Below are 21,654 nucleotides of genomic sequence, written 5' to 3'. Positions count from 1 at the left end.
GGTCTCTCAATGATGGATGGCTTGTTGAGTCTTTCATCTCCTTTTGTCACCTAGCTGTAGAGTAACTGTCCTCACTAGTCCATCGTCACTCTTATGGACTTTCAGAATCCGAGCCAGTTTCCCATCTGCTTGGCGAAGCATGCGGATCTCATCTTGGTAGACATCCTGCTGAGGGTCCATCTTTTGCGTCGCCTCAGTAGTCAACACCTGAGTCAACCTCACTTCAGGGCCTCCCACCAACAGCTTTGATGTGCCTGGCACAGTAATGATCTCTCTTGCCCAAAGGAACTTTGGTCTTGTCTCAACGTGGTACCACTGCTCTTGGTCAGTAATGTCCCGAATTCTCTCGACACAGTTTGCCACAAAGACATGAAATCTTCGAGCCTCATTTTTTATATAAGCAAGAACCACTTTTGAGTCTGTCCAAAAGTATTCTTTGTCCGCAAGATACTACAGCTGCAGTCAGCTCCAATGGAGGTATGGTGACCACCTTTGTAAGAGCAACTCTTGCTTTGCCATATATGTACAATGAACTTTTTCCTTTCCCTGATGTATGAGCACTGACTGCTTGCATCTGAGAAGTGATGCAGCTCTACTCTTTCAACATTTCCAAAGTTGTGAGCTATGCAGCATCTTGAGGCGTCGTCGACGTTTCTTCTGATGAAGTTGGCTGCTGCTGGGTGTTCCTCTTCAGAGCAGCTAATGAGAATAGCATTTAGAGCAGCTAAATGTTTAATTCCATTGTTGGCACAGCCTGGTGAAGATGAAGCACCAAATAGGTGTACTTTCATTCGGTATTCCTGAGGTTCTGTGTCTGTGTTTCCATTTCCCCACCGTAGAAACCTCAAATAGTCTCGGTCTTCTTCCGTGAATGGAATGTAATCTATGGAAACATTTTTCCACATCGCACATGACTGCTATTGTGCGCTGGTGAAAGCGACACATCACTCCTGTGAGCCCATTGGTGAGATCTGGTCCCGTCAGAAGGTGATCGTTCAGTGCTGTACCTTCGTATTTGGCTGAGCAAACGCGATTCTGATTTTATCTGCTTTCCCTTGATGTGGGATGTACCACGCGTCCAGCCTTTGGCTCCTTGTCAGCCTTCTCTGCATCGCCATCGAACTAGAGTGGCAAGGTGTTCCCACTACTAGGCTGTTTTGTTGGTAGGGATATGAGAGCGTTCAAGTGGAATGAAGTCTCTTGTATATGCCGGTGGTTTTTGGAGGAGAAACCTCTCACTCGCAGACCTTTTGCCTTGTGACTATTCACAACTGACTTTCTTGCCAGCATGGTTGAGAGCTTCAGTCTTACTGGCTCTATTTCTGCCTTCAGTTTCTTGCACAGTGCTTAATCAACAAATATGCGGTTACTCTGGGTGTCTAATAAGGCATACACCAACGTTTCAGACTCTGGGGCATTGGCCAATGAAACCCAAACTGGTATGATCATTGATGATGATGATCTCTTCAGGAGACAGAACCCCCGGAAAGCAGATGGACTGGACTCTGTGTCTCCGTCCGCCTTGAAGCACTACGCTGATCAGTTGTCTCCAGTGTTCACAGATATCTTCAACACCTCACTGGAGACATGCCACGTGCCTGCCTGCTTCAAGACCTCAACCATCATCCCTGTTCCCAAAAAGCCAAGGACCACAGGACTTAATAACTTCAGACCCATCGCCCTGACCTCCGTGGTCCTGAAGTCCTTTGAGTGCCTTGTGCTTTCACACCTGGAAGTCATCACTGACCCTCTCCTAGACCCCTTGCAGTTTGCCTACAGAGCCAACAGGTCTGTAGACGATGCAGTCAACTTGGCCCTCCACTTCATCCTCCAGCACTTGGACTCTGCAGGAACCTATGCTAGGAACCTGTTTGTGGATTTCAGCTCCGCCTTCAACACCATCCTCCCAACTCTGCTCCAGGAGAAGCTCTCCCAGCTGAGCATGCCTGACTCCACCTGCTGGTGGATTACAGACCTCCTGTTTGATAGGAAACAGTGCGTGAAGCTGGGGAAACACGTCTCTGATACAAAAACCATCAGCACCGGATCCCCCCAGGGCTGCGTTCTGTACTGTGATGTACTTCCTACGGCAGCTGAAGAAATTCAGCCTGCCAAAGACAATGTTGGTGCACTTCTACACCTCCATCATTGAGTCCATCCTCACCTCCTCCATCACCATCTGGTACGCTGCTGCCACTGCTAAGGACAAAGGCACCTCTGCCTCATCCTGCCACTTTGACACTCCATATGTGTTACATTAACGCTCAGTTTGGACTCTTAGGAAAAACAATCAGACTGCACTTCCGGAATCACAAACAAAAAACAGACTGTGTACATATATTTATACTGTATTCTGTATATTTTGCATTTTCATTTTTGATAGATGTGTCTGCACCTACTTCACCTAAACAAATTCCTAGTATGTGTTTGATCATACCTGGCAATAAAGCCGTTTCTGATTCTGATGTGCTCTCATCACCGCTCCCATTCACACAGCATGAAATCGCAGAGGTATTTTCTAGCACAGGGCTGATGTTTGGAGATGTTGTGTCCAATAGAGGGCGCTCCTCATGCCGAGGGGCTGGATGGTGTCTCTTGCAGATGCCACACGTAGCTTTATTCTTGCACTCTCTTGAGTTGTGCCCTTTTCTTAGACATCCAAAACAAAGCTTGTTGTCAAGAATGAATTTTGCATCGATTGTGGCTTGCATTTTCATTTCCGCCTTCTTTGCAGCCAACTCAGCTTCTGCTCTCTTGACGGAGATGCTTGAGGAATCTGAACCCTGATGGAGGGAATGACTGGACACTCTGGAGGCTGTGGATCCATATATGGACTTTGCATACTCTGCATCCAACAGCATATGTAGTCTTGCCCTCTCTTATTCAGGGTCAAATGCTTCACCTTGTTCCGTTATGCGCACTCTCATAAGACCCAATAGATCTGCTGTAACAGCCACACAGGCATCTATTCTCCTTCGGGTGTCTTGGTTTGGCACTGATTTTTGTCTGAGGTTGTGAAATGACTCTTTCAATTCAGACTCAAGTCTTTCAGTTGTGTCCATCATGTCGAACAGTTGAGTCTCTGAGCATTCCTGCTTCAGGTTTGTATGAACCGTGCATGGTTCTTCCACTTTTCGTACAGCAATTTGAACTGTCTTTCAATTTGAACTGCTTCCTGTTCTTTGAACTCCTGCATCTTGGGTGTCAAACGTTTCTCTCGCTTTGATCTTCTTGGTTCAACACATTTGGCTTCCTGCATGCAACTCTCATTTTCTTCTTCTGTCATTGGTTCTCTTTTCTCTAACAGGGAATCTTTCTGTTTAACTCCCTCCTCACACTGGTACAACACTTCCTTTAGTACAGACATGTCGCAATTCAGTCAGTACACTCTCAAAACAGAAATAATTAACAGTGTAGCCACAAGATACTCAGCAAAGAACTTATTCAGTGTACAACAAACCAAGAAAGATTTAAATATGCTGTCAAACTAAACAAACTTGAAGTTATACCATAAATGATTACATTTTATGTAACAATGAATACCTTACTTGATGGTATATGCTGTACATTTGTTGCTTCAAACCTTTGAAGAACAATCCATCAACGATTGGGCTTTCACTGTCCGGCCGAAGGACTTTGGTTCCCTCTGCTGGTGATGCTGTGAACTGCACGATGAAACCGAAGTCCGTTCGGATGACGGTTGCTCATTTGTTCTCGATTTGTTGCGGACAGTTCCACCCCACGATGGATTTAGGCGACGTTTTCACTGTAACCCTGGTGCAGTAAAGAGTTCACGCTTCTTTTACTGATGTCCTCAATGCATTTATTGCTCTTGAGTGCATTCACACGCCATTGCAGGACATTGAAGCATCGTGAAACACCGTTAGACACCGTGAAAAACAATTACATACACAATTCGTATAAATCAATCAATAAACATACAATACAATAGTTTTTAGAATATACAGGAATGGGAAATACGTCTTTTCTCTCGCTCTCTCTCGGTCTCTCTCCATCTCTGTCTGACTCTCTAGACCAGTGGTCCCCAAACTAAGGCCCGGGGGCCGGACACGGCCCACTTCCACATTTGAAGTGGGCCCCCTGAACAATAAAGCATGTACATTTTTCTGTCATAGAACTGGAAATGGTAACCTATTGTGACCAACGTTACTACAAACACACTTTGCCCCAGTCATAGAACATAAACAAACAAACAACCCTGACCCTGGCCCCCTTCAGAGGAAAGAAAAGTCATGTGGCCCTCACTGGAAAAAGTTTGGGACCCCCTGCTCTAGACGTTCTGTTCTCCAATGCGCTTCGCTCTCCAATGCGCTTCTCTTACCACCCAGTACTTCCGATTTCTGTGTGTCACATGACTCACAATACAATACATTTCTTAATGAACTAAATGTGTACAATAACAAACAATGAAAATTCTTGCTGTTGTAAATGTAGTGACCTCATCAGCGCCAACTACACTAAGATACAAGAAGCTCAAGTAGTCTGTCATTTGGGTTTGAAGGTGCCATTTATCATGAAACACAAAGCTCCCATAACGCCACCTTGACCAACATTGCTGTCTATGAAGAAAGTTCTACCCTAAAGGGATCCATACATCATGTTCTACAAGTTCTCATGCACAACCTGTATTCTTATTTTTGTTGTTTTTATTGACATGTCTTTTTCTGATTTGACAGTGATCTTGACCCCCTACATGCACCTCATTGGTCAGTCCGAGCCAGGGCAGTTGAAAATCCTCAGTGTTTACTCGGTAAGACGTGCCATTTTGTCTGATTTTGTGAGGGTCGCGGTCGTGCTGGAGCCTATCCCATAAAGTTTAATTAAATACTATTTAATTTCCTATGCAGGCGACTTGCTGACAGAGTTCTTTAAGCTATGTGGGAGGAAGGAAACAACAGAAGAGGTTCTTGGAAGAGGATCGGCTGAGGATGAGGGAAAAGGTGTGGCTGTCTTGACTGCTATTCTCATAAAATCGATGTGTGTACTGTATGTGTATTACATAATATTTATACTTGCTACTCAAACTCTATTTAGTTTATACAAGATTAATTCAAACTGCAGAGTCCAAGATCATCATTGTGCGTGTGTTTGTTTGATACACAACACATAATGAATTAATAGCAGTATTCATTCATTCATTTTCTACCGCTTATCCTCACGATGGCCGCGGGCGTGCTGCCTATCCCAGCTGTCTTGGGGCGAGAGGCAGGATACACCCTGAACTGGTGGCCAGCCAATCACAGGGCACAAAAATATGGGTATATTTCCAAATTGAACAACCTTTATGGCAATAAATTTACCACTCTCACTGACCCATGTTATTACATCATTCTGTGTGGTTGGGTTGGTATGATTTACATTTGTCAGTTTAATATAAATGCTGCAGCTGTTCATCAATAACCCATAAATGCTTGTTCAGATGGTATATATCTCATGTGACTCTAAAATGTGTTGTTTTGTCTTTCCAGATGGTGATATTAGCGCTGCTTTATCAAAACTGACAGAACCCGCAGCCTCAGTGCCAATCTCCAAACTGTCGGTGTCCAACATGATGCACAATGCTCGAAGGCACATTCAACGTCATAGGCTGACTGATGAGTCCCCACTTAGCGCTGATATTCTTAACTCTATTCTTCAGGTAAGTGGTGATTTTTTTCTTCCTCAAAACATAGAAAAGATATTCTTAGGAGGCAATAAATTGTCAGTGAATGAGTAGACAGTGAATACATACTCAAGCAAAAGTTCAGTATGCACAAAAAATTGATTTTTTAAAAAGCAAATCCCCAAAAGGAATCCTAAGTCGACAATCTTTCAAATTTCTCAAGTTGTTAAACAGGCAAAAGGGAATGAACTACACACGCTGAGCTTTGTGAAGTATTCATGTGACGTGGAACACACATTGTACTGTATACTGTTTCTAGGACTATTACATTTTTGTGGTTTGTTTGTTTTTTGTGTTAGTATCTTTTTACAGATTCTGTTGTGGATAAAAGTACACAACCAGATTGCAGCCGAAAGGCCTGGAAAGATGAAAATACTGACGTATGTAACAATCTCGTTGTACATCTTGTATAATGACAATAAAGGCCATTGTGATTATTTAAAGTTTGTATTGAGAGTATAGTAGTTATGTTTTGTCATTTGTCCTTCTTCACCCTGTGACTAGGACCTATATATTCAGCTGAAGTCGGCACCACCTGAAAGTCTGACCTATCGCCTGGCACTGTGTGTGTGTCTAGTCAACTTCTACCATGGTGGGCTACGCTCTGTAGCCTACCTCTGGCAGGAGTTTGTCTTAGAGTTGCGAGACCGCTGGGAAAACAATGACCAAATCAATGGGTGGGTAACACATGCATGTCGCTATCATTGTCTAATGATAAAGGGACAAGATTACAAAATACATCCCCTGTTAATGGAACAATTTTGTCTGATGTATGCACAGAAAATTAAAGCTCTATCCTAACAGCAGTATAGGTTATATATGTGGAATGATTGACAGGCCCCAGACTCATGTAGAATAGTTTCTTTATATTGTTGTGAGACCAGAGTACCCAACTACTAAGTGTGTACTAGTTAGTGTGCACACAGCCTACAGCTTCTTTTGCAATACACATGCATGCAAATTATACACAAATGTGTACTAAGAGGAAGAAGTTGGTGGGTAGACATTAAAAAAACAATTCATCTGAATCTTTTTTGTTTCTCGACTTTATTATCTACAGATTGCCAGAAGAACCACCCGATCTTCGCTGTTGCCTCTTGCACCAGAAGTTTCAGGTAGCTATGACTTTAAAGGAAAACTGCACTTAAAAAAAATGTGTCCATCATCCACAATCCTTATGTAAGACAGGAATACATATCTTTCTCGTCAGAGGGAGCTGATTACTGCATGTAACACACCGATGCCACCTCCAAAGAATCAGAATCAGAATGGCCTTTATTGTCATTATACAGGATGTACAACTAGATTGGCGACCACAGTTAAGACCCCTCCACAAACCTTTAACAAGATTTTATGGTTTATACATGCTGTGACCAAGTAATAACAGTACATTCATGATAACATGTAATACTTACAGTGTTTTGCCGTTGTTTGGTCCTTCTAAGGATGACCCAAACTTCCTTTCTGGGTGCATTGATTTCACATAGCAACGTAGAAATGAACAGTTACAAAAATACAGCCGCCGTAGTAGCAGCTCCAATATTTAGCATTACCTTTCAGTAGTGGCCTGAGGCATTGTGAGTGCAGCATCTTGCACTGCAGGCGATTGTGTGGTGAAGCAAGGTATCAATACGTTCTCAAGTACTTCTTCAGTGTAACAATCCATCCATCCATTTCCTATACCACTTATCCTCGTCAGGGTCGCGGGGGTGTGCTGGAGCCTATCCCAGCTGACTTTGGGCGAGAGGCGGGGTACATCCTGGCGTGATCACAGTGTAACAACACAATGATAATAATAGTAACAACGCACTTTTTGAGTTTTTTTTTTCCAGAAGGTTTTTCGGCTGAATAGTTGGTTCCCTTTATGTGCATTCTTAGCTGCGTCTTTTTTTTTTATAACTTTAAAGTGCACCGAAAAGAGAGAGATGTGTTTACATCTCACATAAGGTTTGTGGATGATGGACAAATTTCCCCCAAAAGTGTAGTATTCCATTAAAATGAAGTTCACAAGAATATAACAAATGTAATTGATTTGTTATTAAATATTTTGGTTCAAAATAGTTTATTGACAAAAGCTTAAAACTATGCAAATAATTCAGCAGGATGGCACATGTTGGGTATCCATTTCCCATGATCCTCTACTGCAGCATGTACAGTGCAACCTCGGAAAACCTCCCTGTTTTCGTAGGATTGAGTTATATCTCTTGGTTTTTGTACACTGTTATTGTACGGCCAAATAGTGCACCAACAAAGCACCTGTGCATTGGTGATTCTGTGAGTGGATAGCAGCTCTTGTAGAGTTGGGACACTATAGACAGATTTCAGCCTGGGCATCCTGTAATCGTCTTTATTATGTTTGTGTGGGGATGTAGTTTATTTGTTCATAGTACAATGAACAACTCTATATCTGTCTCCTTTTGTCCTTCTTTCAAGCTTTCAAGGTCTGCACTGTTCAAGTGTACTTCATATATAGTTAGATTAATCTTTGATAAAGAAGGTGAGAAACATTATTTAATTCAAGAATTCAAGGCCCCTGGGACATAGTCTGAAAACCCCTGGAAAACCGTAATGCAGTCGCTCACAGCAGATTATTCATAAAATACAAAGACTGAAAAATATTCCCAAAGTGAAACCGACAGCGTCCTCACTCATACCGCGCCGTCACTAACTCGCACTCACATTGTCTTTATCACACATTTAAAAATTCGTAGTTATTTAAATATGTACAGTATAAGTAAATAATACCACTCTCTACCATGAAAAAGATCTCCATAATTCTATCACTTTCACTTATCATCGCATCGCAGTTATTGTTATTGACACCAAATTATTGATGATGTAATTTTAGGACCAGTCTACATAATAAGCACTTGTTTGAAAATAATTTGTTTATTTCATAGATGCTGAATTGCTGCATCAAGCGGAGGCAAGCCAGAGATAACCTTCGGAAGGCTCCTGAGGGAAGCAAAGGAAGAGATCACCACAACCTCCGCCAGTCAGAGATCAAAGCAACAACTTCACCCGGTGAAACGACTACTTTGTCAACCGGGAAATCCTGGGATTCTTGGAGTGACAGTGAAGAAGAGTTTTTTGAATGTTTGAGCGATCAAGGGGAGAATGAGTCGCCGCATATTCGGAGTGACAAACATGGCAGTAAAACTCGAGCAGAGGGCAGAATGCACCCCTACAACAACATGAGCCTGATTAACTCTTCAGAGCTTCTCTTCATTCCTGTGACACAAGTAAGGATAATTCTTTATAGTAACAATAATGTCAGTAATCATTACATGTCAATATTGTGGGTACATTCAAAAGATATTGTTGTTATGTTTTTTTAGGAACCTGCTCCCATGACCGAGGATTTACTAGAGGAACAGTCAGAAATCCTTGCAAAGCTGGGGACATCTGCCGAAGGTGCCCAACTCCGTGCACGGATGCAGAGTGCCTGTCTACTCTCTGACATGGAATCTTTTAAGGTACAATTCTCGTCAATCTGTGGATGCCTTTTGGCATTTGACTTCAATCTATACTTGCTTTTCTTTCCCGCACTGTGCAGAGTTGCAAGAGTTATCTATAAAAGTAACAGAAGTACCATTTGTTCAAAATAAATAAATCCTGCCATTTTCTTGCTCCAAAGGCAGCCAACCCAGGTTCCGTTCTTGACGACTTTGTGCGCTGGTACTCACCCAGGGATTTTTTGGAGGAGGAAGTGGTCAATGAGAAAGGTGAAACTGTCTTGAAAGGTGAGCTTAGTGCAAGGATGAAGATTCCAGGCAACATGTGGGTTGAGACGTGGGAGACTGCCAGGGCTGTACCTGCTAACCGCCAGAAACGGCTTTTTGACGACACCAAGGAAGCAGAAAAGGTAATTTTTCAACACTTTCCTTATTTGACATGGCAACGTTGAAGACATAAGCAGCTTAAAATGTTATAATTTTTCAATGAGAGATGATTTCACTACAATTTGTGATCCTGCACGTGTAGAACTCCATAAAGATCAGTTGTGGCACTCACCTAAGATGCCCACATGTGAATTGTTACTGTTACGGCCAAAGAAAATCAAATAAAATCAGATTTGGATTTTGACTGGTCTTTCAGGTTTTGCATTACTTGGAAATGCAGAAACCCGCAGACCTGACTTGCCATCTCTTGCCCTGCATAATACATGCTGCAATTCTGAAGTTGAAGGAGGAAGGTGAGTACCTCAACCAGTCTTTATCATCTATCCCGTATTGTCCAGAGTATAAGTCGCTTCAGCCAAAAATGCACAATGAAGAAAAAAACATGTCTAAAAATCAGAGATCAAAACAGACATTTCATCTTGAAAGGCAAGTTATAGTAATAACAATAAACAAAATGGAGAACAACAGACAAAATAAGCTTCTGTTAACGTAACGTGACTAGGTGGTATGTTAATGTATCATATTAACATTTCTTCAGGTAACTATAGCCCAAACAACATAATTATCTTACTTGTAGCCTGTAATCTGCAGGATATGACTTTCTTTTTGGGGCGTTCATATTCCGTCTTTTTTGGTTGTCTTTATAAAATGATGTTGACAATGTAAATTTTTAGCGGTGTAGGCGTGATACGGGCACACAGTAGAGTGCCCTCTCGTGGCAAACGTATAAGTCGCAGGACCAGCCAAACCATTTCTAATACTAATATATTAAGAATATAATAATTATGACTAACTCATTACTCCCACAATTCCCACAAATTTTAACCATTGATACATTAAAATGTTAGGCTCTTTCAGGAAAGAGGTGATGTCTATTTCCACATTTACAGATACATTTTTCCCATTGAAAATGAATTATTCAAAGTTCTAAATTTCTCAACCAATTCCTATCATGTCACTGATAAAATGCTGAAACAATTTGGGACTCTTTATTTTTGCAAACTGTTACGGTGTGGGGGGGTGCCTTAGAAAATTTGCTCATGTGAGACTCAGGGTGTATGTATAGCAATCATTCATTCATTTTCTACCGCTTATCCTCATTTAAGCCATTTATATAGGTAGAAATTTAAACAAAGACTAAATTATATCATGCTCGGTGGTAGCATGCTGACATTATCATATTAGCATTGTTGCTATTTTTAAAAGTTATAAACATACATAAACAGTTTTCATGTTAGGAGCAAACATGCTAATCATTAGCATTCTAGTCTTAACATGTTGTCATTAGCATGTTAGCATTTTAGTCAAGTATTATCTTACGTAGACACTTAGAGCTTTCATGCAAGGTGTAAGCATGCTAACAGTTAGCATGGTAGCTACAAAATTTCAGTCCGGCTTTAGCTCATGAGGGTTTGGATGAGTGTGGGCTTTGACAGTGAGTGCAACATTGCAGTTTGAGGTCAGCATTAGGAGCATTTGCAAGCAAATTCTCCCGAAATTCTAAAACACATAACATTCTACACTTTTTTTATGGTAATTGTAATGGTAATGGTAATGGTTTTATTTCATTTGAACATGCATCAGATTACAATTGAGTGCATCACATAATCAGTTCACAGTTCCACATGTCCAAAAGGAGTAGGAAGAAGCAAAGCTTATTAAATCCTACCCCTCCATCTGGTACTTTTACAATCAGTAACTGTTACATTTGTTCACTTCCTGCTTTCCATAATACAGTTTAAGGTTGTTGTTTTTTGTTTTAATAATGTACCTCGTACCGAAGTACGAAGTTATATGACCATACAATGACATCATGGGTACCATAGTAACTGTCAATATAGTGATATACAGTGCATCCGGAAAGTATTCACAGCGCTTCGCTTTTTCTACATTTTGTCATGTTACAGCCTCATTCCAAACTGAATTAAATTAATCTCTTACCTCAAAATTCTACACAAAATACTCCATTATGACAATGTGAAAAAAGTTTTTTTTGACATGTTTTGAATTTATTAAAAATAGAAAACAAAAAAATCACATTTACATAAGTATTCACAGCCTTTGCTTAATACTTTGTTGATCCACCTTTGGCAGCAATTACAGCCTCAAGTCTTTTTGAATATGATCCCACAAGTTTAGCACACCTATCTTTAGGCAGTTTTGCCCATTCTTCTTTGCAATAAGTCTCAAGCTCCATCAGGTTGGATGGGAGACGTCTGTGCACAGCCATTTTCAGATCTCTCCAGAGATGTTCGATCAGATTCAAGTCTGGACTCTGGCTGGGCCACTCCAGGACATTCACGGAGTGGTTCTGAAGCCAATCTTTTGAGATCTTGGCTGTGTGCTTCGGGTCGTTGACCTCAGGCTGGGACGAAGGTTCATTTTTCAGCAGGACAAGAGTGCTCTGGAGCAGGTTTTCATCCAGGATATCTCTATATATTGCTGCATTCATTTTCCTTCTATCCTGACTAGTCTGCCAGTTCCTGCTGCTGAAAAACATCCCCACAGCATGATGCTGCCACCACCATGCTTCACTGTAGGGATGGTATTGGCCTGGTGATGAGCAGTGCCTGGTTTCCTCCAAACATGGCGCCTGGCATTCACACCAAAAAGTTCAATCTTTGTCTCATCAGACCAGAGAATTTTGTTTCTCATGGTCTGAGAGTCATTCAGGTGTTTTTTGGCAAATTCCAGACGGGCTGCCATGTTCCTTTTACTAAGGAGTGGCTTTCGTCTGGCCACTCTACCATACAGGCCTGATTGGTGGATTGCTGCAGAGATGGTTGTCCTTCTGGAAGGCTCTCCTCTCTCCACAGAGGAACGCTGGAGCTCTGACAGAGTGACCATCGGGGCCTTGGTCACCTCCCTGACTAAGGCCCTTCTTCCCCGATCGCTCAGTTTAGAAGGCCGGCCAGCTCTAGGAAGAGTCCTGGTGGTTCCAAACGTCTTCCATTTACGAATAATGGAGGCCACTGTGCTCATTGGGACCTTCAAAGCAGCAGAAATGTTTCTGTATCCTTCCCCAGATTTGTGCCTCAAGACAATCCTGTCTCGCAGGTCTACAGACAGTTCTTTTGACTTCATGCTTGGTGTTTGTGCTCTGACATGCACAGTCAACTGTGGGAACTTATATAGACAGTTATTATATTTCCAAATCATGTCCAATCAACTGAATTTACTGCAGGTGGACTCCAATTAAGCTGTAGAAAGATCTCAAGGATGATGAGTGGAAAAAAGATGCACCTGAGCTCAATTTTGAGCTTCATGGCAAAGGCTGTGAATACTTATGTAAATGTGATTTTTGTTTGTTTTCTATTTTTAAAAAATTCAAAACATGTCAAAAAAACCTTTTTTCACATTGTCATAATGGAGTATTTTGTGTAGAATTTTGAGGTAAGAGATTAATTTAATTCAGTTTGGAATGAGGCTGTAACATGACAAAATGTAGAAAAAGTGAAGCGCTGTGAATACTTTCCGGATGCACTGTATATAGCACATCATAACTGGTTCAAGACTCTTCATCCTTGTATTTAGCAAACATCAACTGCTTGTATTGTTTCTTGAATTCGGTCATCGTTGTGCATTGTTTGAGGTCCTTACTCAATCCATTCCATAGTTTGATTTCACATACTGAACTGCTATGGCTTTTTAACATAGTCCTAGCATATAAGTGTTTCAAATTTAGTTCTTCCCTGAGATCATATTTCTCCTCTCTTGTAGAGAAGTATTGGATGACATTTTTAGGTAATTGGTTATTTTTAGCCTTATGCATTATTTTAGCTGTTTGAAGATGAACTATATCAGCAAGTTGAAGTATTTGTGATTTTAGAAATAAGGAGTTAGTATGTTCTCTGAATGAATTATCCTTAGCGCTTCACTTTTTCTACATTTTGTCATGTTACAGCCTCATTCCAAACTGAATTAAATTAATCTCTTACCTCAAAATTCTACACAAAATACTCCATTATGACAATGTGAAAAAAGGTTTTTTTGACATGTTTTGAATTTTTTAAAAATAGAAAACAAACAAAAATCACATTTACATAAGTATTCACAGCCTTTGCCATGAAGCTCAAAATTGAGCTCAGGTGCATCTTTTTTCCACTCATCATCCTTGAGATCTTTCTACAGCTTAATTGGAGTCCACCTGCAGTAAATTCAGTTGATTGGACATGATTTGGAAATATAATAACTGTCTATATAAGGTCCCACAGTTGACTGTGCATGTCAGAGCACAAACACCAAGCATGAAGTCAAAAGAACTGTCTGTAGACCTGCGAGACAGGATTGTCTTGAGGCACAAATCTGGGGAAGGATACAGAAACATTTCTGCTGCTTTGAAGGTCCCAATGAGCACAGTGGCCTCCATTATTCGTAAATGGAAGACGTTTGGAACCACCAGGACTCTTCCTAGAGCTGGCTGGCCTTCTAAACTGAGCGATCGGGGAAGAAGGGCCTTAGTCAGGGAGGTGATCAAGGCCCCGATGGTCACTCTGTCAGAGCTCCAGCGTTCCTCTGTGGAGAGAGGAGAGCCTTCCAGAAGGACAACCATCTCTGCAGCAATCCACCAATCAGGCCTGTATGGTAGAGTGGCCAGACGAAAGCCACTCCTTAGTAAAAGGAACATGGCAGCCCGTCTGGAATTTGCCAAAAAACACCTGAATGACTCTCAGACCATGAGAAACAAAATTCTCTGGTCTGATGAGACAAAGATTGAACTTTTTGGTGTGAATGCCAGGCGCCATGTTTGGAGGAAACCAGGCACTGCTCATCACCAGGCCAATACCATCCCTACAGTGAAGCATGGTGGTGGCAGCATCATGCTGTGGGGATGTTTTTCAGCAGCAGGAACTGGCAGACTAGTCAGGATAGAAGGAAAATTAATGCAGCAATATATAGAGATATCCTGGATGAAAACCTGCTCCAGAGCACTCTTGTCCTGCTGAAAAATGAACCTTCGCCCCAGCCTGAGGTCAACGACCCGAAGCACACAGCCAAGATCTCAAAAGATTGGCTTCAGAACCACTCCGTGAATGTCCTGGAGTGGCCCAGCCAGAGTCCAGACCTGAATCCAATCGAACATCTCTGGAGAGATCTGAAAATGGCTGTGCACAGACGTCTCCCATCCAACCTGATGGAGCTTGAGACTTATTGCAAAGAAGAATGGGCAAAACTGCCTAAAGATAGGTGTGCTAAACTTGTGGGATCATATTCAAAAAGACTTGAGGCTGTAATTGCTGCCAAAGGTGGATCAACAAAGTATTAAGCAAAGGCTGTGAATACTTATGTAAATGTGATTTTTTTGTTTTCTATTTTTAATAAATTCAAAACATGTCAAAAAAAACTTTTTTCACATTGTCATAATGGAGTATTTTGTGTAGAATTTTGAGGTAAGAGATTAATTTAATTCAGTTTGGAATGAGGCTGTAACATGACAAAATGTAGAAAAAGCGAAGCGCTGTGAATACTTTCCGGATGCACTGTATTGCTTCCTGTCAGCTAAGTAGCTTTTGACCCAGTTCAGAACTAATCCTCTTATTTTGTACCTTTTAATTTAGTTGTTAGGATGTCATGATTGATTGTATCAGAGGCTTTTGTCAGATCCATTTATACTGCGGCTGCACACTTCCTATGATCTATAGCGTTAGTGATTTACTCCGTAATTTTAATCAGTGGCATGGAGGTGGAAATATTAGCTCTGTATCCATACTGACTTTCTGATAGTAATTTGTTCGCATTAATAAATTTATCCAGCCTGTTGTTGAATAGCTTCTCAATAATTTTCTGATTGGTCTATTTCAAGATTTGCAAGGATTGGTTTGCAAATTACCACCGGAATTATGCAGTCTGTGTTTTACCAACACCCAACAACAACCGCTTTTAAAAAAACTCTTCGCAATATGGCATGCCAAAGTGCACTTGCCCGACGGGAATATCACTAATTGGATTTACTTGCCCAAATTTTGTTTTAACTTGCCCCGGGCCATCGGTACATCGTTATTGTCGAGCCCTGGTCTTGTATGTTCTTTCTGATTCTTTGGTCTGTTGAATGATGACTTTCCTGTATAGTGTGTTCTTCTTCATGCAAGCATTAGTAAGGCCTTTTGTCATCCATGGCTGGTTATTTTTCTTTTGCTTCTTTGACTTTTCTCTCCAGAGACAGTTCTTATCATACAGCTTCATATAAGTATGTAGAAAGTGTTGGTATAGTTTTATCCAGTGATTATCATTTATTATTGTTATTTTCTTATATAAAACTTGTTTTTGTTTTGTGGGGAAGAGTCCAGTACTGCCAGGGAGAATAAAATCCCTTTACATTTATTGCACTCTTCATTATATTTCTGTTGCAATACCTTGTTTATATTACCTCTTTTAACCCCGCAATTCTTCTCCAATAGCGTTGATGGACAACATTCCATCAGTCCAAAAAAACACCCAGAAAGCTACAATCCAAGCAAGCAAGCTGCTGCAACAATCCAATCCGGACTGTAATAATTTAAAGGTCAGTAACATGCAGGCTCACCACAGTTTGCTATTTTTTTCCTGATTTAGCTCCATTCTCCCAGTCTTCTTCTTATTTTTTTTTGGTTTTGATTAGCAGAAACCTGTGCTAAAGTAAGTCTGTGTTAAAGCGCTTATCGTTCCATTTTAATAGATTTCATTACAGTTATTTTGGAGTCAGGCATCAGTGAGGCGCATCTTGGTTTGGCAATAGCTCCCCCCTTTTCATTCCAAATCTGTACGTTTATGAGGAAATCTGCTGTGCATAGCCATATTTGGACCACCACACAGATGTCTGGGCTGTGTGGGCCATTCAGAAATGGGGAAGTAATACATTTGTTTGTTTGGATGCTATCATTGTCAGCTTCCTAGCATATGCAGCTATCCATAATTCCCTGTCAGGTGTAATTTCAGCTGAATGAAACAAGATCACAGGTGAAATAAACAGCCAATCAGTGTCATATATTTTTGTGAGTGCTCGCTTTCTATAGGATTGCCTTGACTTTTTGATTGCCATGGAGATGGTCATCGCCCAGTTTCGATCTCTCAAACAAAAGTTTGCCATTGATGAGGCTGACAAAGGCCAGGACAAAGAGGAACTGAAAAAGTAAGTCACTAACAGGTATTAGCGATGAGTCCATCTTCCTGTTTATTAGTCATTAGTACGCCAGATAACGTGTTTGAGTCCAAGAATAGCGCTACGCCTGTTGCTGGTGTTGCTGAATCTGTCGGCATATTTTCTTCTTTATTTTCAGTTTTGTCAACTCTCTGCTAGAAGAGCCAGAGGTTGTTGTAAGTGGAGCTGGTCAAGGCAAGATTGGCAGCATCATACACAGGCTGTTTGCCGTTGCTCAGGAGGTAAGCATCTCCATATAAAATGGAACGAAATAAGAAATCATTCAGATTGTTCCTTGTCTGAACGATTTTGCCATGTTTGCCCATAGACTGCCCTCCTGGATAAAGATACTGGGCTGGGAAACGAAGAAGAAAGGAAGCTGATTGAAGGAGGGAGTAAATCTCACGACTTCCCGTTCCCAGCAGGCCGGGAGATTTTGTTGCGTACATGTGTCCCTCGCCCAGCCCCATATTCCAAGGCTCTTCCCCAGCGGCTTTTCTGTGTATTAACGGTGGAGGAATTCAGACTTGTGGGGGCCTTTTCTTCTGACACGTCTTTCTTTTAATTCCTAACACCGAAAAGTATTGCAAAACCTTGGTTCATTGGTTAACGGTTGTAACCAATGGTTACAACAAAAAAGTTCTCACCACTAAGCAATGATATAAAGTTGTACACTTTGTATAAAGTAAACACACATGGAATCGGAGTCACAGTGCGGCCTTTAGCCTAGTCGTCAGACTAGTGCTAGCAGCCTAGAGAAGCCCAGTCTTGATAATCCAGATCGCTTACCTGTAGTAACGATGTATCATATACCATCATATATTTTCACTTTGTTACATGGTTTGTGTGGCAAATCTCAAAAAACATCATCTGTGAAGCATAACCACATTTTGCAAGGTTGTAATAGTACTACATATATGCTAAACATATATAAATTATTGCTATTTTCAGATTAAAACTTTTTTTTTACCAAAAAGCCACAAATTTGCAGGGCACCAATGATGAATGTGCAAGGATCCATTGTACTTTACATTCAGTATTGCATGAAAAGTTGGGTAGCATTGGGGACCAAGAAAAACATCAGCACCAATCCTTCATAGATTGATCATTTTGCACCAGAAGCATAAAAAGTAGCTTTGTTGCTGACTGTTTCTAAGTACATGATGTCATCATTTGAACAATTTGACCCATGCAGGTTAAGCAACTCCTGCTTGAATAAAACCATCCTGTCCTACCTATTTAGTAACCTCCTAATGTCCATTACAGTATAACCAACATGGTTATCACATTCAAGTCTCTCTGATAGGTGCGAGAACAATGTGGGCACAAGTCAGTTCGCTTTCAGCTTTGTAAAGAGCTCAAACAGTCAAATTGAAATAAATTAAGTCATTAGAATCAAGTTGTATTGTCATTCCTTTGCAGACACCAAAATGTACCAAAGATAGGAACACATCTTCCCTTTGTATATTTTATACACTTTAGTCCAGTGAGGCCCAATGGCTGGTTTTTATGTTAATACACAAAGAGGGTAACAAGAAAAAGAAAAGAATCGTTCACTTTGGTTTAAAAAAAGTCCTCAAATAGTTCTTAGTCACACTTACTAATTTTTCATTTGCAGAAAAACATTTGTGTTCTTACCTTTTATCTGTATGTGAAGTTCATTCAGCCTATCCTCCAGCAAAAGTACTGATACTTTGTTGTAAAAGTGTGATCACCTCCTCGTGAGCTTGGATAAATAATCCTCAATCTCAATCAGGCTTTTCGCTTAACAGTTAAATATCAAAGTGCCACACACGCACACTCAAAAAAAGCTGTCTGTTCCTTTCTATTGAAGGGCGGCAATGGTAAGTATATTCCAGCTCATGCATGCCCCACCTCCCCACCCTGTCCCCCTTCAAGATGAATCAAGTATTTGCAAGTGCCTCCCGAATTACACTTTTGTGTATTTTATTGTCTGATGAGCAAGAATAAAGATGTCACACTTACACCTAAGACATTATACAGGCTGTAGAAAGTGTATAATAAATGTTTGGAACCATTATTGTTGGTTGTTCAGCCTTCTCGTCTTTAGACTTTTGGATATTTTTCTCTGGCCAGCCTGACAAATTCTTCAGCACTGTCCAGAGACACCAGGCGATCCTGAATAGGATGTGGAAAGGACAGAATATTGACTGCATATGACATATACAGTAAGTCAGTTAGCTGCTCCTTGTTTATTGAGTTAGTGAAAAAGACAAACTGGGTGTGTGTGTCTGACTGTACCATGACATAGAGGTATCTGGTCCGATGTCCAGTTCCTGGAGGAAATAGGGATGTATGGTCCAGTAACTGGATCAACAGCTCAGTAGCTCTATGAAGACTCTCGTGGTCCTGATTTAGGCCAGTTTGTTTGTTGACATACAACAAGGCGTCCACCTCAGCCTGATATCCTGCAGGCACCACGGCATGTAGTGACACATCAAGGCATCGCAATTTATAAAGTTTGGAACATGGAGCTGCATCCAGTGGATATGTGGAACATGAGTGTCTCACCTAAATGTAGCAGGATTTTCTTCCATCGAGCTCTGACTTCGCGTCGGGCGTAGTGTAAAGTGTGGATGTCATAATTCAGCTTTTCCCATTCCTTTGGCAACATATTAAGTAAGATGGATGGAATTTGTGTACAACATGCAGGAAACAGGGTAAAACAAAGATGCACATTTCAAAAATTAACATTGCATGAGCTGCACAAGTGGTTAGTGCGCAGACCTCACAGCTAGGAGACCCCAGTTCGATTCCACCCTTGGCCATCTCTGTGTGGAGTTTGCATGTTCTCCCCATGCATGCGTGGGTTTTCTCCGGGTACTCCGGTTTCCTCCCCCATTCCAAAAACATGCTAGGTTAATTTGCCACTCCAAATTGTCCATAGTTATGAATGTGGGTGGGAATGGTTGTTTGTCTATATGTGCCCTGTGATTGGCTGGCCACCAGTCCAGCGTGTACCCCGCCTCTCGCCACACAGCTGGGATAGGCTCCAGCACCCCCGCGACCCTCGTGTGGATAAACTGTAGAAAATGAATGAATGAACATTGCATGAAGTTGGCCAAGGCGTTTCTGACACGATAGAGAGGAGAGAAAAAAGATCTCCTACTATCACATGTGGAAGTGGTAAGTTTTTGGCTTCTTAAGTTGAGAGGAAGAAATAAATTTGAGGCTAAGCAGTGTAAATGTAACTGTAGGGGTGTTATAGTGGTCTTGCTTCATGTCTGTAGGGCACTACTAATGTTAAAATCCATATTTAGAAAGTCATAAACAGGTTTTCTATGCTCAAAAAATATTACATTTATTAACATCCATCCATTTTCTATACCGCTTATCCCCACTGGGGTGTGCTGGAGCCTATCCCAGCTGTCTTCGGCGAGAGGCGGGGTACACCCTGGACTGGTCACCAGCCAATCACAGAGCACATAGACAAACCACTCCCACTGACATGCATTCAATCTTTGAGCGTGAAAGGATGGACTCTTGTTTGGCTCGGTTCCTTTCCCTTTATTTTTGACACTTGTGGGTCAAAAAGAGTTCTGTAAAGGCTCCCATCGGTGCCTGCTCTGTCCTCTAATGGTAATGAGATAATTCAGTGAAAATAGTTGAACAGACAGGCTACATAGACCCATTTAGTGAATTAGAGCAGTGCAAGTCGTCATGAACATTTCCGGTATGTTTTGTACAAATGCAGTGGAAATGTTCCACACAGCTTGAGGCAAAATGTGGGCTCATGATATCCTGGTCATATACTGTAAATTCTAAATAACACTAAAAAAGAGTTTCATTTAAGAGACTTCCATGTTTTTCTCATCACTTAAGTTCTTACATAAATAACTATAGACAGCTGGGATAGGCTCCAGCACACCCGCGACCCTAGTGAGGATGATGGAGTGTAAAGGTGACTACAGGGGTGTAATGTCATATCTAGAAGGCTATAATAGTGTTAAAAATGTCATGAGAAGTTTGTAAACAGGTTTTCTATGCTCTTACTCATGACTTTTTATGACTATTCCAATAATATTTTGACTTTTTCCTCTTAATAGTAACATTTCCACAACCTAATTTTCAATGACATGTTTATATTGTTGTTGTTTTTTGTTTGTTTGTTTTTTAATTTGACTGAAAAACATACATTTGATTTAATATTTCAACTTTACGTGACTTTTGTCTGAGACGTAATGAAGGCATTTGGTTTGTTTGTTTGCATTCTTTTCCTTTTTTTCCTATTTTTGGGCAAAATTTAAATGGGGGAATTTAATTTTGTATTTTGTGTGGAAAAAGGGGGGGGGTGACAGTCATTAGATGGTACCCCTCCTTTGTTTGTTTTGATTAATTTTAACATGGAATAACAATATAATATTGACATGTAAGTCAACTTCAATTAAGTGTCTGTAGTGACTTGTTTGACATAAAATAATAACCAGGTTCCATTGCGGTTAAACTGCATTCTGTGTGAGACATTCAATATCGGTGCTTCCAAAAAACCATCAAGTGATCTCACCTCAGTAGCTTTGTCAACCTGATCTCTCATGCCGATGAAGGCTTGCAGCTCTCTCTCTGATTCCCGCCTGAAGGATGAGGCACCGTGCGTATTTGTCCTCGGGCTTTGCTGGTTGTCCCAAGGCATCCCCAAGGCATACTGCGGTCCACAATGGCATTCCTCCTCCGTATCACTACACCCGGAATCATAGGATAGCGGCTCTTGTGGCTTGGAAGCTTTGGCAGCGTGCATGCTGGAGACAGAAACAGGTTGAAATAAATAAATGTTCATCATCCAGCGAGCGCAGTAAAGAGCAATCCCACCGGAAAAAGTGCCTTTTCTCCTCTGTGTTGTATTTCAGATAGGAGTAACAGCAGCAGAATGTCAGTCTGGCACCCATTGTGCTTCGTGCCGCTAATGTCCTGCGTCACCACACTTCTTCTCGCAG

The 21,654-nt window shown here is 41.2% G+C and overlaps 2 protein-coding genes across 2 annotated transcripts in view; one reads left to right on the top strand and one right to left on the bottom strand.

Annotated features, from left to right (window-relative positions):
• rab3gap1 (RAB3 GTPase activating protein subunit 1) overlaps positions 1-18,660 on the top strand; it is a 25,522-nt gene extending 6,862 nt beyond the window's left edge. The window contains exons 11-24 of the mRNA XM_058082722.2: positions 4,698-4,771; positions 4,869-4,961; positions 5,490-5,659; positions 5,983-6,063; positions 6,188-6,360; positions 6,744-6,798; positions 8,584-8,925; positions 9,022-9,159; positions 9,321-9,548; positions 9,782-9,878; positions 15,984-16,087; positions 16,578-16,693; positions 16,842-16,944; positions 17,031-18,660. Coding sequence (XP_057938705.2) covers positions 4,698-4,771; positions 4,869-4,961; positions 5,490-5,659; positions 5,983-6,063; positions 6,188-6,360; positions 6,744-6,798; positions 8,584-8,925; positions 9,022-9,159; positions 9,321-9,548; positions 9,782-9,878; positions 15,984-16,087; positions 16,578-16,693; positions 16,842-16,944; positions 17,031-17,267 — 2,011 coding nt within the window. The 3' untranslated portion in view covers positions 17,268-18,660. The remainder of the gene's footprint in view (positions 1-4,697; positions 4,772-4,868; positions 4,962-5,489; positions 5,660-5,982; positions 6,064-6,187; positions 6,361-6,743; positions 6,799-8,583; positions 8,926-9,021; positions 9,160-9,320; positions 9,549-9,781; positions 9,879-15,983; positions 16,088-16,577; positions 16,694-16,841; positions 16,945-17,030) is intronic.
• LOC131136157 (melanoregulin) lies at positions 18,614-21,654 on the bottom strand. Its single transcript, XM_058082731.2, has 5 exons — positions 21,530-21,654; positions 21,228-21,459; positions 19,235-19,325; positions 18,965-19,131; positions 18,614-18,841 (listed from the first exon to the last, which is right to left on the bottom strand). Exons 1-5 carry the CDS (start codon positions 21,604-21,606, stop codon positions 18,770-18,772), a joined length of 639 nt encoding a protein of 212 aa, XP_057938714.2. The 5' UTR covers positions 21,607-21,654; the 3' UTR covers positions 18,614-18,769.

This window comes from Doryrhamphus excisus, linkage group LG12 (genome assembly GCF_037039965.1).
Source record: "Doryrhamphus excisus strain RoL-2023G ecotype Guam linkage group LG12, RoL_Dexc_Guam_v1.1, whole genome shotgun sequence".
NCBI lineage: Eukaryota > Metazoa > Chordata > Actinopteri > Syngnathiformes > Syngnathidae > Doryrhamphus > Doryrhamphus excisus.
Note: the sequence above shows the minus strand (reverse complement) of the source record. Positions and strands in the feature narration are given on the sequence as shown.

Bases quoted from the DNA above. Each gene is read 5' to 3' on its own strand.
- LOC131136157 (XM_058082731.2), bottom strand. From the start codon at position 21,606: ATGGGTGCCAGACTGACATTCTGCTGCTGTTACTCCTATCTGAAATAC. The intron at 21,460-21,529 runs GTGGGATTGCTC...TTCTGTCTCCAG, and splicing joins GAGAAAAGGCACTTTTTCCG to CATGCACGCTGCCAAAGCTT. The intron at 18,842-18,964 runs GTACAGTCAGAC...CATCCTATTCAG, and splicing joins CCAGATACCTCTATGTCATG to GATCGCCTGGTGTCTCTGGA.